General features: G+C 45.1%; 1 protein-coding gene across 1 annotated transcript; it reads right to left on the bottom strand.

The window, feature by feature from the left end:
• Nucleotides 1-397: 397 nt before the first annotated feature.
• On the bottom strand, nucleotides 398-11,872 carry zmp:0000000529 (WD repeat-containing protein 20). Its single transcript, XM_035623705.2, has 5 exons — nucleotides 11,292-11,872; nucleotides 10,710-11,180; nucleotides 8,218-8,400; nucleotides 6,101-7,510; nucleotides 398-5,506 (listed from the first exon to the last, which is right to left on the bottom strand). The coding sequence occupies exons 1-5, from the start codon at nucleotides 11,511-11,513 to the stop codon at nucleotides 5,459-5,461; spliced, it is 2,334 nt and encodes a 777-aa protein (XP_035479598.2). The 5' UTR covers nucleotides 11,514-11,872; the 3' UTR covers nucleotides 398-5,458.
• Between the last annotated feature and the right edge of the window lie 30 nt (nucleotides 11,873-11,902).

Genomic DNA, 11,902 nt, shown 5'->3' with positions numbered 1-11,902 from the left:
GTGTAACACTGACTCACAAGCCGATGACACGCAGCGCAGCCAACGTGTACGACCCGTGCCAAGTTCCGAGTATGGAGGTATTATAAAAACTATTTCTAAAATACATCCATTGAACTAAACGTGAGTATCTAAAGAATTAAAATAGCTTTACTATCGTCGTTAAACTAAGAATGGATTGTAAATCAATTGGCCAATTATGTCATATAACAGAAAGAAACAGGGATGATATTCATCCAATTATACATATGTACCAAGGTATTATTTAATGTTGGTTTGATATTCAACCTAAATAATGTTATTATTGCTTACAATAATCAATAATCAGTGTTATCTATATCAGTTTTAACAGCCGCTCAGTGCTCAACCACACACAAACACACACACAAAGACAGACATGGCTGTTTCAGCTTTAGCTTTTAATAAGAGATCTCCATAAACAAACTGGATACAGTGACGTCATTCTGCTAAAGCATCTTCCACCAGAACAGAGTGTGTGAAAGCGTGTGTGCTGTGTGTGTGTGGGTCAGTGTGTGTACGTGTGGTGACTGTATGGCGATAAAGGAGAATGCATTATTTTACACATTCATACACACAGAGAAATAAAAACAGTGTAAAAAAAACACAATGCCTTTACACTGTGTTGTTTAGTCTTCAGACTGAAATGTCAAATTAAAAACACAAAAATTAACACAACAGTTGGAATGATATTTGTTCCCTTGGCACTGAACATTTAGGTTGCTCCTGTGCAGAATGTCGCATTGGGAGGTAAGTTTTCAGTTTTCACTTTACTGTGGCATTCTTTTATCTTTTGAAGATTGCGTCAACTCAGGTTCTTGTGTCACTTGACTCGGCCCATGCAGGATGATGTTGTACTTTCTGCTCGTACACAGTGACTTGTAGTGTTTAAGGACTGTTCCAGAAAATATTGTTGTTTGTTTCGGGAATGAACTGCGAGGTAGTATTTAATGAAGCACTATCCTCGCTCATCATTTTATAATGACCTTCGGGTCATCGTCATGCTGCAGTCTAATGCAACCAGTGTGTTTGTGTCCTGTTCTCCAAAGATCACCTGAGTCGTGTCGGAGCTGTGCACCTGCAGATATGTACATCTGCAGTCACTTTTATTTAAAACTGTTCAGGTTCACAGGAAATTTGTTTAACGTCTCTTCGACATAAGATTGCAAAGTCACTGTGATATTCCTTCAAACAGCTTGTGCAGCCTAAGCCGAGTGTTTTGTGGCCAAATAACTGTGCCATGCTAAGCCCCTTATTCAAATACAATACATCCTCATCATGTCTAGACACTTGCCAAAAATGTGTCACGAATATATCTTTGTTTGATCACGTGTGATTGAACTTCCCTTCTCCCTGACACAGAGCTAGATAAGACAACCGTGATCACCGTTTGCACATTAAAAATCCCACACACACTCAAAAAATGAAAGGAAAAAATGAGAAACGATAACAAGGGAGAGGTTAAGACGGATAAAGAGAAGAAAAACTCACTCGAAGCACATTTGTTCTATTTTAATGTTCAAGTGGGAGGTAAGATGGCGCCGGTGTGTTTGGCTGGCCGACTGACGCTGTCAGTATTTTGTGTTTTATGTTGTTTCTCACGTGTCATACAGACCATAGACTCTCTTGTGGTCTATGATTGCAGGTTCTAAGTTTTCCTCATGTCTCAGACGTGATGAAGCATGAATTTAGCCTTACAGCCAAGATGGACCCTGAAACCTGAAAAGCCACGAGCTCATTCGAGTTACACTTGACATGCTGCTGCTATGACAACAAAGACGAGTGTGTATCGGCTGCAGCGACACTCTCAAACTGCAGTGCAAGGAAACTGGTGGTTGGTCTGTTGCAGCAAGGGCATAACCCTGGATCCTGCTTTCCTGAATGATCCCCTGCTATTTATAGGATGCACTCTCGGATATTACCCACACACACATTTGTGCAGCTATTCTTATTGGGACATTGGGTCCCTACAAGGTTCGGCTTGTACACCAGAGAAGGTCCCAGTGAGGTAACAAAAAAATGCATACACAAAAGAATAAACAACGGCTGTTAAAAAATACGGCTGGCATACTGCACTAAGGTTTCAGTTGGCTTTGAGTAATTGTACATGTAATGGAGGAGTCATTAGGAGGTGGTTTGTTATGGTCCAAAATAAGAGGCATACCAAGAAGAACACAAAAGACAAGGCCCTGTTCAGAAACACATCAGCAGCCCTTTCTATCTGGTTGATGGTTCAGAAGTGGACAGGGACGTTTTGGCATGCAGGCATGTCGATAATCTGCGAGTCATAGAGCTGGGAGTGGACAAGTGGCTCTGAATTCAAACCAGTTCCAGATTTATAGCTAACTTTTTCCCCAATTCCTCATATTGAGTCCTGAAAACATCTGGACCCAAAAGAACAGAAACAGTGAACTCACAAAAAGATTCACGGTCACAAAAAATATTAAGTAGTGCATGTCTGAACAGAAATCCATAATAATCCATCAAACGGTTGTGTGTTGTCAGTTTAGACCAAAGTGGTGAGCTGCTCATCCGACAGTCAGCCAGACGGCGCCAGCCCTCGCTGCTCGCATGGGTCATAACATTGACTGCTTCAGATACTGTACACCGGTCACTGCTGACTGGTTGGATAAGAACAACCCCTCCAAAGAGAAATCCTCTGACTTGAGCATAAGTTTGAAGCAAAATGAATATTCAGTCCGGTTATGATGAGAGGAAACGTGTCCAATGAGAAGGCATTTATGCAGCATAAGAATGCAGAGTTTTTAACGTCCTCTTTTTAATAGTTATAATGCCTCCAAATCAGTTGATGTCCATCTCCAGTAAAAAAAAGCAAATACTGAAACTTGTATATGCCAAGAGGGAGAATTTTTTTGTTTTCCTCTGTTTGACCTTTTAACCAAAAACAATCACAAAAATACATATTGAGAGGGTGATGGCAGGCAGCCCGAAATAATATCTTCTCTTCCTCAAAAAGAATCTGCCAGAAATCTGAACAACGACTTATTAAGCACCAGAATCGATAATCACAATCAACATCCAAATTAGTCTAACGATACCCTGAGGCAAATTTTTTCATTTAATCAAACAAAAGGCAATAAATCTAAATGTTGACGCAGAGTCGCTTCCTCTCAAGTTGCAAACCTATGAGATCCCCTATGAGAGAGCCATGACAGCTCAGGATGTACTGTGGATTTACTGTATGTGCAAATTCTTGCAAGAGGCAATTCAGGTGCAACAGGAATGGAGTCCAAGACACAGTGTACTGTATGATGCTACACAACAAGTGGATTGTGTTTGTTGCGTGCGTGCATGTGTGTGTAAGCCGTTTTATGTTCGGCGGAATGTGCAAGAGTGTGTGTTTGTTTGTGAGTAGGATATTTTCTTAAGATGCCGTTCGTCCACGTATGATGTTCAGCACAATCAGTATTATTTGGACCTATTCACTTGGACAGTCAGCTGACATGTACAGCGAGCAAACACTTTGAATTGCTCTCTCTGCACTCGGGCCAGTCTGTCGAAAACGTTACACCGGACCCCGAATTGCTTCCGCCTCCGGAGTCAACCCCGCTCACATACTGGGACAAACTGGAGAAACTCTATCACACAAAATAAAAACACATTGACATCTTCAAGTTCCCTAAAACAGCAGACATTCAACTTTTAACTGTGGTTTTTATGTACAATAGAAGTATCTTCATATATTAATATTCCTCATCTCTTTCTTCAGTCCTTGCTGTCAAGTCATTATTTCCATACACATTTGTCCTTTTTGTATTTATAGAGTATTTTCAGTATTTACAGTATAAATTACTACACAGTCCTGTGATAAAATAAATAACTTAAATTCAATGGCCGTGGCATGATGGGGTAAAAGGGAGGGGTCAGATGAAGGCGGGGCTGGAGAACAAATGAAGACTGAGCCTGGCCTGCCATTCGCTCCTTGTTGCTTCAGGGTAACGCATAGAGAGGACTAACCATTTGTCTGATGCAGTCTTCTGCAGAGGAACAAGGAGGAGCGAGGTGAAGGCAGAAGCGCTGGGAAGAAAAACTTGATTCTCACGGTGGCATGAGATGGGAAAACCCTGAGGACTAAGCTCAGTGTGTGCTGCATCAGGATTCATGCTGCCCAATAAAATACATAGTTAGATAATGGTCAAATTATTTGTTTCTGTTTTTTTAGCAGATTTCTACTATAATCCCTCAAGTCTGGATGATGAAACTAACCTAACTTAACACTTCAAAACCCAAATGTACCTTTGGAAAAGGAAAGAGTTCAATAATACAAGGTACAGTAGAGCTGAAGAATGCCTCGATGATGTACAAACAAATAGTACTGAAAGTACTGTTGAATCTGTGAATCAGAATTTTGTTAAAGAGGACAACTGTTATTACAGTTATTACTGTTGCTGTTGTACGACAGATAAGAATCCAGGTTCAAGTTTAAAAATCATTATATAGCCGAAAGTATGTGGACACCTGACCAGTGGCGGCAGTGAAGAGGACATAACCCATGAATATATATATATATATATATATGGGTTATGTCCGTAGACCATAATCTGCTATAACTAGAGCCTGACCGATATGGAGTTAGGGAGTACAAGATTTCCAATACAGAAACATCATATATATATATATATATATATGTATATATATGTATATGTATTTACTTTTATATTATATGCGTCAATAATTCCAAAGAGGTTTTTATCAAACCTTTTTCACAAAGATAATTGTAATTGCGGCCTGATATTTTAGTTTAACCATAAACTTTATCATAAACAAAAAGAAAACACAAATACAACCAAATATATAGAATTTGATTTCAGAAAATCAACATCATTTTAGCCATTTTACATTTTGTTTTCTGCATTATTTATTTTGTACAGTAAAAGATTTCATATTGGTAAAATGTTTGATCAATGTTTATGTATGTTTTGGAGTAATATCTTCATGGTTGAATGCACTTATCGTAAGTCGCTTCGGACAAAAGCACCTGTGATGTAATGTAAACACAAGCGCTGATACAAAAGGCTCAAATGGGCTAATATTATTGGTCGGGCTCAAGCTATAACCAACTCGGATTTTGATATCTGGCAGCAGGGACTTTCCTGCAGTTCATCCCAGAGAGTGTGAAAGGGTTGAGGTCAAAGCTCGGCGCTAAATTTCCAGCGAACTTTGTGACCATCACGTTTACCTGCTCGCCTCAGAAGTTTTTCCCAACAAACTACGGCTGCCGTGAGAGTTAAGTTAGAGTGACACAGGTTTTGGGATCGTGGCAAGCACAGAGAGTTATAGTGAGGGCATAATACTGCAGTTGTGGGTTGGGCACGTCTGACATTTTCTGAGGATGAGCAGAGAGGAGCTTCAGATAGAGAGAGGACGACGGAGAGCACGGGAGGAGAAGGAGGGAGGGATGAGTGAAAAGCTTCTCCTCCAGCTATACCACTGTGCCACTTGGAGAGTTCCCATTCTGTGCTGTCAAGTTCTGAGTGAGAGACAAAAAGACAACACATAAAGGAAGATTAAAGACAAGTGACAACAAGAAAATCTATACTTCACTTTCAAGTGAAGGTGGATAGGACGTTGCTGAGGAGAGGAGAGGTAACATAATCCCCAGCTGTTGAGTCATTTATTTAGATTTTGGAGAGGTGCAGCCTGAAATATCCACCAGGTGAAAAACTCTACTCAACTTATGACTGACCTGCAAAGAAATAAACTCACGTTTTACTGACAAAGCAGGGATACTGAACCAACAGTTCAATAAGTAGGCTAATAGCCATTTCATAATGAATGTCCTGAAATAAGTAAAACCACACTGGAGAAAAGGGGAATGGCCCATTTTCAGGAGTGAAATTCTTCTCTTAATTTATGTAAGAGAAAAAAATTATTTCAGGAAAAAGAAAATGTGCAACATTTCAATCATCCTCCACCTATACGTCAAAGATAACTGGACATGATGTAACTCTCCATCTTCTGTCTGTTTGGCATCTTCATGTTTTAACTTAATTGACCACAATTATTGATGTCTTTCATAGTCCAATGATTTCCTGATAAAAGAGCTGATTTAAAAAGGGCTCACCGCCTTCCCGGGCCGTGCCCAGGTGCAGATGAGGCCCTCTTGGCAGGCGGTGATGATGCAGTCGTCCATGAACACCAGGACGGTCAGCCTCTCATGTGCAATCTTCTTGCACACCAGCGGCTCGAGCAGCGGGACCTCGTGCATGCGTGGGCACAGTGTGGTGCCCAGGACCTTAGCAGCGTCCAGCCGGTTGCTCCTCGGCGCCACGTTGATTTTGTCATTGCTTTTGCTAATGTTGCCCAGGCTGTGGTACCGCTTGTGCTCCTTCTCCACACCGCCACTGCTGCCGGACTTGTCCGACTTGCGCTCCTGGAGCGACAGCGTGGCAAAGCGGCCAATGCTGAATGGGGTGCTGTTTCCTCCGCCGCCCGTCCCGCCCCCTCCTCCCCCTCCCCCGCCGCCCTCCGAGGCGCCCTGGCCCTTGGAGGTATTTGCCACGGCAGGGTGGGGCAGAGAGTTGGAGCGTGAGAGGGAGCGGGGAAGCGGTAAGGGGATTGTTGGAGGGATGGCTGTGCCAGTGTTGGTGTTAGGTGGGTGATGGTGCCCCTCAACCTCTCCATTTCCTCCCCCACCTGAGGTGCTGTTGACCACCCCACTACCAGAGTTGGCGAGTGAGGGTCCAAAAGTGTTAGTAAAGGCGCGGGACAGCGGTAGGCGTGGGTACAACACATCATCCGTCAGGTCCCACAGACAGAACTGGGTGTCCTGCCCCACTGAGCCAAACCGGTATGTGACTGAGGCGGTACCACCGCCTTTAGAGCTGTGCCGAGAAAGATGCGACAACGTGCTGCTTGTTCTGACCCGGCCGAAGTGCATGGAATTGTTTGGCGCCCCCTGGTGGAGGTCCTCTTCACTGCCGCTGAGCTCCATGGGCTCATCATCTTCCAGGGAGGTCGTGAAGGGGTCAAATGCCACCACATTGACCCAGGACTTGTGGCCGTGGCCCCTTGCTACCACTCGACTTTCTGCAAATGACCAGACAGTTACCAGGTCGTCCTCTCCGCCTGTGGCGAGGTACTTCCCGTCTGGACTCCACGACACGCACAGCAGCCCGCCAAAGTAGCTCTTCATTACCCCCTGCAGCTCCATCGAGTCAAAGTGGAAGACACGCAAGCAGCCGTCCTGGCCCACACACGCCACATGCACACCATCTGGGGAGAAAGCAAACTCATTGAGGCCCCCCTCACCCACTGCCCATCGCAGCAGTGGGTTGCGCGGCGTCTTGGTTTTGCAGGCGTAGACCGCAAAGCCTTCACCCTGCCGGAGCAGGGAGTACTGTGGAGCCGTGGTGCCACATGGGTGGTCCACGTTGTAGAGGTAGAGGTGGCCACTGGCATGGGAGGCCAGGAACAGGTTCTCTGACTTGGGAAGCCATTTCAGACACGTCACCTTGGATTTGTCTATCAACCTCTGGAAAACACGAAGGGGGTGGACAGGGGAAAGGTGGGTAGTTGAGGGAAAGAGAACGACAAGGCGGAGAGAGAAAGATGAGGAAAGAGATTTTTGGTAAAATAGAAAAGAATCTCCTGTTGCGGCAAAAGAGAAGATACAAGGCAGTTTTCAGATTATTCCGATAGAAAAAGGGGGGGGGTTGCATTCCTGAAGATTCAAAGTAAAAACATCACATCTCTAAAAACAAATGCATGATCTAGAAAAACTAAATATCATCCGCTGAGGTAAGGGAGGGACAGAGAGAGAGACTCAAACCAACAGGGAGGGATTGAAGATGAAGAAAGAACAAGATGTATAGAAGGAAATTCCACAGAGGTGAATAGATTCAGCAGACACGCTTAACACAAAGTGGTCATGAACTAGTACACACACAAACACACAGCCCCAAACACCAATCTCCTAAAGTTAATTGGCAATCCCATTAAAGGGAATCCCATTAAACGTACAGAGCCAGTTCAGGAGACGCAGTAAGAGAGTGTGAAGTTAAGAGGGTGACAACACTGAGGCTACACAGCAGCTTAACTAGGGCAAAAACAATCCATACAAAGAATGAAAAATTGTTCATAAATACGGCAGGCTTTGATCGCAACAACACAAAGAACTGCGACCCCGTCCACTTCCCCCAACACAGAGGAGACTAATATGTGCAGACAAAAATAGAATACCTCCTCGTTGAAGAGTTTACTGGTTTCCTTCTTGATGGGGTCGAGATACTGGACTTGTCCGGCCGAGAAACCCACGATGAGGGCCACGCTCTCTGCTGTGGCCGAGTACTGGTTGAAGTCGTGACATGTCGGCTGAGTCCCCTTGTAGATTCTCTTGTCTATTGGCTTGCTGAGGTCTACAGCCTGCAGACAAAGTGCATAGAGACAACCGTGATTCATGAAGCGGTGTGAAGGGTGGGGTTTCGTTTGAGAACAGAAATGGACAACAAAACAGCAGTAACGAACATCCACTGACATTCTATCCAACACATCTTTATCTTTTCTTATTTGGTGATACGGTTTTCCTTATTTTGACAAAAAAAATCGGATATTTTTCTAGGGCCCTTACATTTTTGATGGGGCGATATTTTTCATCTATAGAGGTCAAAGATAAACATCAGATTTTGGTGTCTGAATGAAGTAGCAATGGTGTCTTTTCTAGTGCTACTTTGTGCAGAGAAATTCAGCAAACAAGATTCTGAGATGCTGATGTTTTATTTCCGTCAGCGGTGGTGGTCACAAAAGAACAGCAAGCAGCATGGCTGCCGGCGTGTGTCTGCAGTGGAAACATTTGGGGTCGTGCTGTCTGGTGGTCAGACCAGACAGCACGACTGACGTCTGGGGGTTTGGTGAGGTCGTTGTGGGAGACACTCACAGAACACTAAGGGAGACAACTAGAGATGTAACTGGATGAAAATATTTAACATCACGGTCATAGTGACCAGAAGTTATCAGTTTTATCAAGGTATTTTTTTAGAATATGATGAAAATGTTCAAAAAGCACTGATACATTAACGTTCTTTTTGTCTTCTTTTGAAAAAGGTCCATCTGGTGCAGAGATGTGCCTGTGTTTGATTCTGCTTTATAAACTAACCGCCAGGAAACAATCAGATTTAAAATTGAAAATCTTTTAAAAGCAATTTAATCGCTCTGATTCAAATATTTGACCTCACTGACGAAATGAAGTGAGACACAAAATCCACAATCCTGGCTCTGTGCACAAAAGTTTACCCGAAGCTACTTTGAAGTTTTCTGTCGGTTGGTGGAGAGCTACATGAGCGCGGAATTTGTCCTCTGTTGGAAGAACATTGGAAAGGATTCTCTGATAGCCCAGTCTGCACAGGAGGAGGGATCGCAGCAAGTTACAACTGTTTCAAGGAACATGTGTATAGACCCACATGCCAGGTATCAGGTCAGTGCTCAGTATCAGCAGACACTGATACTAGGTGTTGGGAAAAATCATATCGGTGCATCCCAGCAGTTTATGCTTTACCTCTTATTCCACGGGTAAATCATTCACTGTGCAGCAGAACACACTTCAACAAGACCATTTGAGGTTGTGGGGTAAATATCGCTGCCTGAATGAATGCACATACTGACTAAATGATATGATATGTACGCTTTACGGTCACACCAAGTGAGTACTGCATCAGCCACTTCATCCTTCTGCACGCACCTTCATTGAAATAGTGAAGCCCAAAATAACCCGACGAATAAACTGCACTTGTGGTACTTGCGGAGTGATTTTATCAAGACCCACAATTTAAAGTTGTCACAGACGGTGTGCAGTGAAAGAGAGAGGCCTTGACTTTTCTGTACGCAGCCGATTGCAATATTTTCTCTCATTGATCCATCTCATTTTAGAGGACAAGCTTCTTACATCCGTCCTCCAGTTCTCCCTAAGTGCATGTTTACCATCCCTCTTTAAGAAGCGAAAAATTCATTGGATTCTTGCTCAATAACAAACAAACACGAGCATTGTGAGGAGCAACATGCAGACAGTAATCCTTCCACCATGGCAACACCTGATTCAAAATGTCAAATTCTGGCAACACATCAAAATAAAAGCATCGGGAATAACTGTCATCTGTAATTTCCACACTTTTGATAAGGGGGGGGGGGAAGACAGTAGAGTCTGTGGCGCAGTGAGAGATATGAAGAGGGTTTTCCGTTTAATAGAAATCAACAGTATCTCTGTCTTTGTAAACCATCTGCTGGGGACTAAATGCCCTTGCAATATTCAGCCCCCCCCCTCCTTTCAAACATGAGTGCACAGACACACAGCAACTCCAAACATAAACTGTATGACGTGTGGGGACGAGCACAGATTTCCCAATGATGATCACTGGGGTGAAGTTGACATGGGTCCAGGTGAGATGCAGTGAGAGGAGAGATGCTCTCCGCTGTGGCTCCCAGTGGCACAGTGCATCCTTCTGGAATCTGGATGATGCACCACTCACTCACAAATTATCACCAGCCTACTATTTTGCATGGGAAGTAGTAATGTACGGTGTGTGTGTGTGTGTGTGTGTGTGTGTGTGTGTGTATGTTCAGCAGAGGTTCAGTTTTAAATCCTAAAGGAAATGGGAGCTGACAGCATCGCAGGCGCGGCTACGAGCCCGACCATCCGATCTGTCATCCGGGCCAAGGGAGGAGTGGGGGGGGCCCCTCACCTTCTTGATGTTGGTGTACGTGTAGAAGTACAGCTCCCTGCCGATGTTGAAGCACACCCGCTCCGACTCCTCGCCCGGGTCCTCGGGCTGCAGCTTGACCATGGAGACGCGCACCGGCGGCAGGAAGCCCGTCGGAGAGGAGTTGGCTGCGGCGCTGGTGGAAGAGGAGGCGGCGGCGGCGGCGGCTGCGGCGGCGGCGGCGGCCCCGGGCCCCTGCAGCAGCCCGACCCCTCCGCCGGGTATGGGACCGGCGCCGGGCCCGGGGCCCAGCGCGGCCCCGGCGGACGGACCGCGCGGCAGCCCGCCGCGCTGCTGCGAGTCGGAGAGGGTGAGCAGCTTGTAGAAGCCCTCTCTGGTGCGGAACTGGGATTTGATCTCATTGATATCCTTCAGGGCGCCGCCATCTCCGGCCATCTTTAGTGCGAACGAGCCGCACAGGAAACTGAGGGTTTTGACCTGGAAATAATATCGCTGCAATAAAATGAAAAATAAATAAATAAAAGTACTAGAATAGAAATGGGAGAGGCGAGCCGAGCGCAGCTAGGCCGACCAGCACGCCCGGTCTGCTCCGGTGCATCTTACATCGGCCCCGGCGGATGGACCCGGACACAAAGCCCTTCTTCTGAGCCGGTGTGAGCATCGTCCTCCGCCGGATCCGTCTGTGCCTCCGTCCATCCAGCGTGCGTAAAGTGCGTGTGACGCCGTCGCCGCTGGTGCGGCGCGGCGCGCCCTGCGCACTCCCGCGAATGTCCCGTACAAAGAGAGGGGGTCCGGTCCCGGCCCCGGACAGCTTCCATGATCCATCCCATTCACCTGTCACCGTGGAACTCTACAGCACCACCTCAAAGACTTGGTACAGAACCTTCACAGTCTCACCCTCAGGAACAAACAACAACAAAAAAAAGCAGCTTTAACATTTTTTCCCTCTATTGCTGTGATACCTCGGGGTCTTTCTATGGAGAAAAATTGCTTTCCCGGATTTACAAATGAAAATGTATAATTTATAATTCATGCAAAAACCTAACCAAATGCAGTGTCTTCAAATTAAATGCATATATTATTGAATATAGATATTACTGAGTAGAAATTCGCACTTGTCTTTTCCCCTTTTTTCCAAAACTTTCACACTTTCACACTTTCACACACACACACACACACACACACACACACACACACACACACACACACACACA

This window comes from Scophthalmus maximus, chromosome 11, assembly GCF_022379125.1.
Source record: "Scophthalmus maximus strain ysfricsl-2021 chromosome 11, ASM2237912v1, whole genome shotgun sequence".
NCBI classification, from domain to species: Eukaryota; Metazoa; Chordata; class Actinopteri; order Pleuronectiformes; family Scophthalmidae; genus Scophthalmus; species Scophthalmus maximus.
The sequence above is the reverse complement of the archived record's forward strand: the minus strand, read 5'-3'. Positions and strand labels throughout refer to the sequence as shown.

What these genes read in the sequence shown, in the direction of transcription:
- zmp:0000000529 (XM_035623705.2), bottom strand. Translation starts at nt 11,513, where the DNA reads ATGGATCATGGAAGCTGTCCGGGGCCGGGACCGGACCCCCTCTCTTTG. An exon ending in CGTACACCAACATCAAGAAG is followed by an intron (nt 8,401 to 10,709) that starts GTGAGGGGCCCC and finishes CTTTGTCTGCAG; the next exon opens with GCTGTAGACCTCAGCAAGCC. An exon ending in GTAAACTCTTCAACGAGGAG is followed by an intron (nt 7,511 to 8,217) that starts GTATTCTATTTT and finishes CGTGTTTTCCAG; the next exon opens with AGGTTGATAGACAAATCCAA.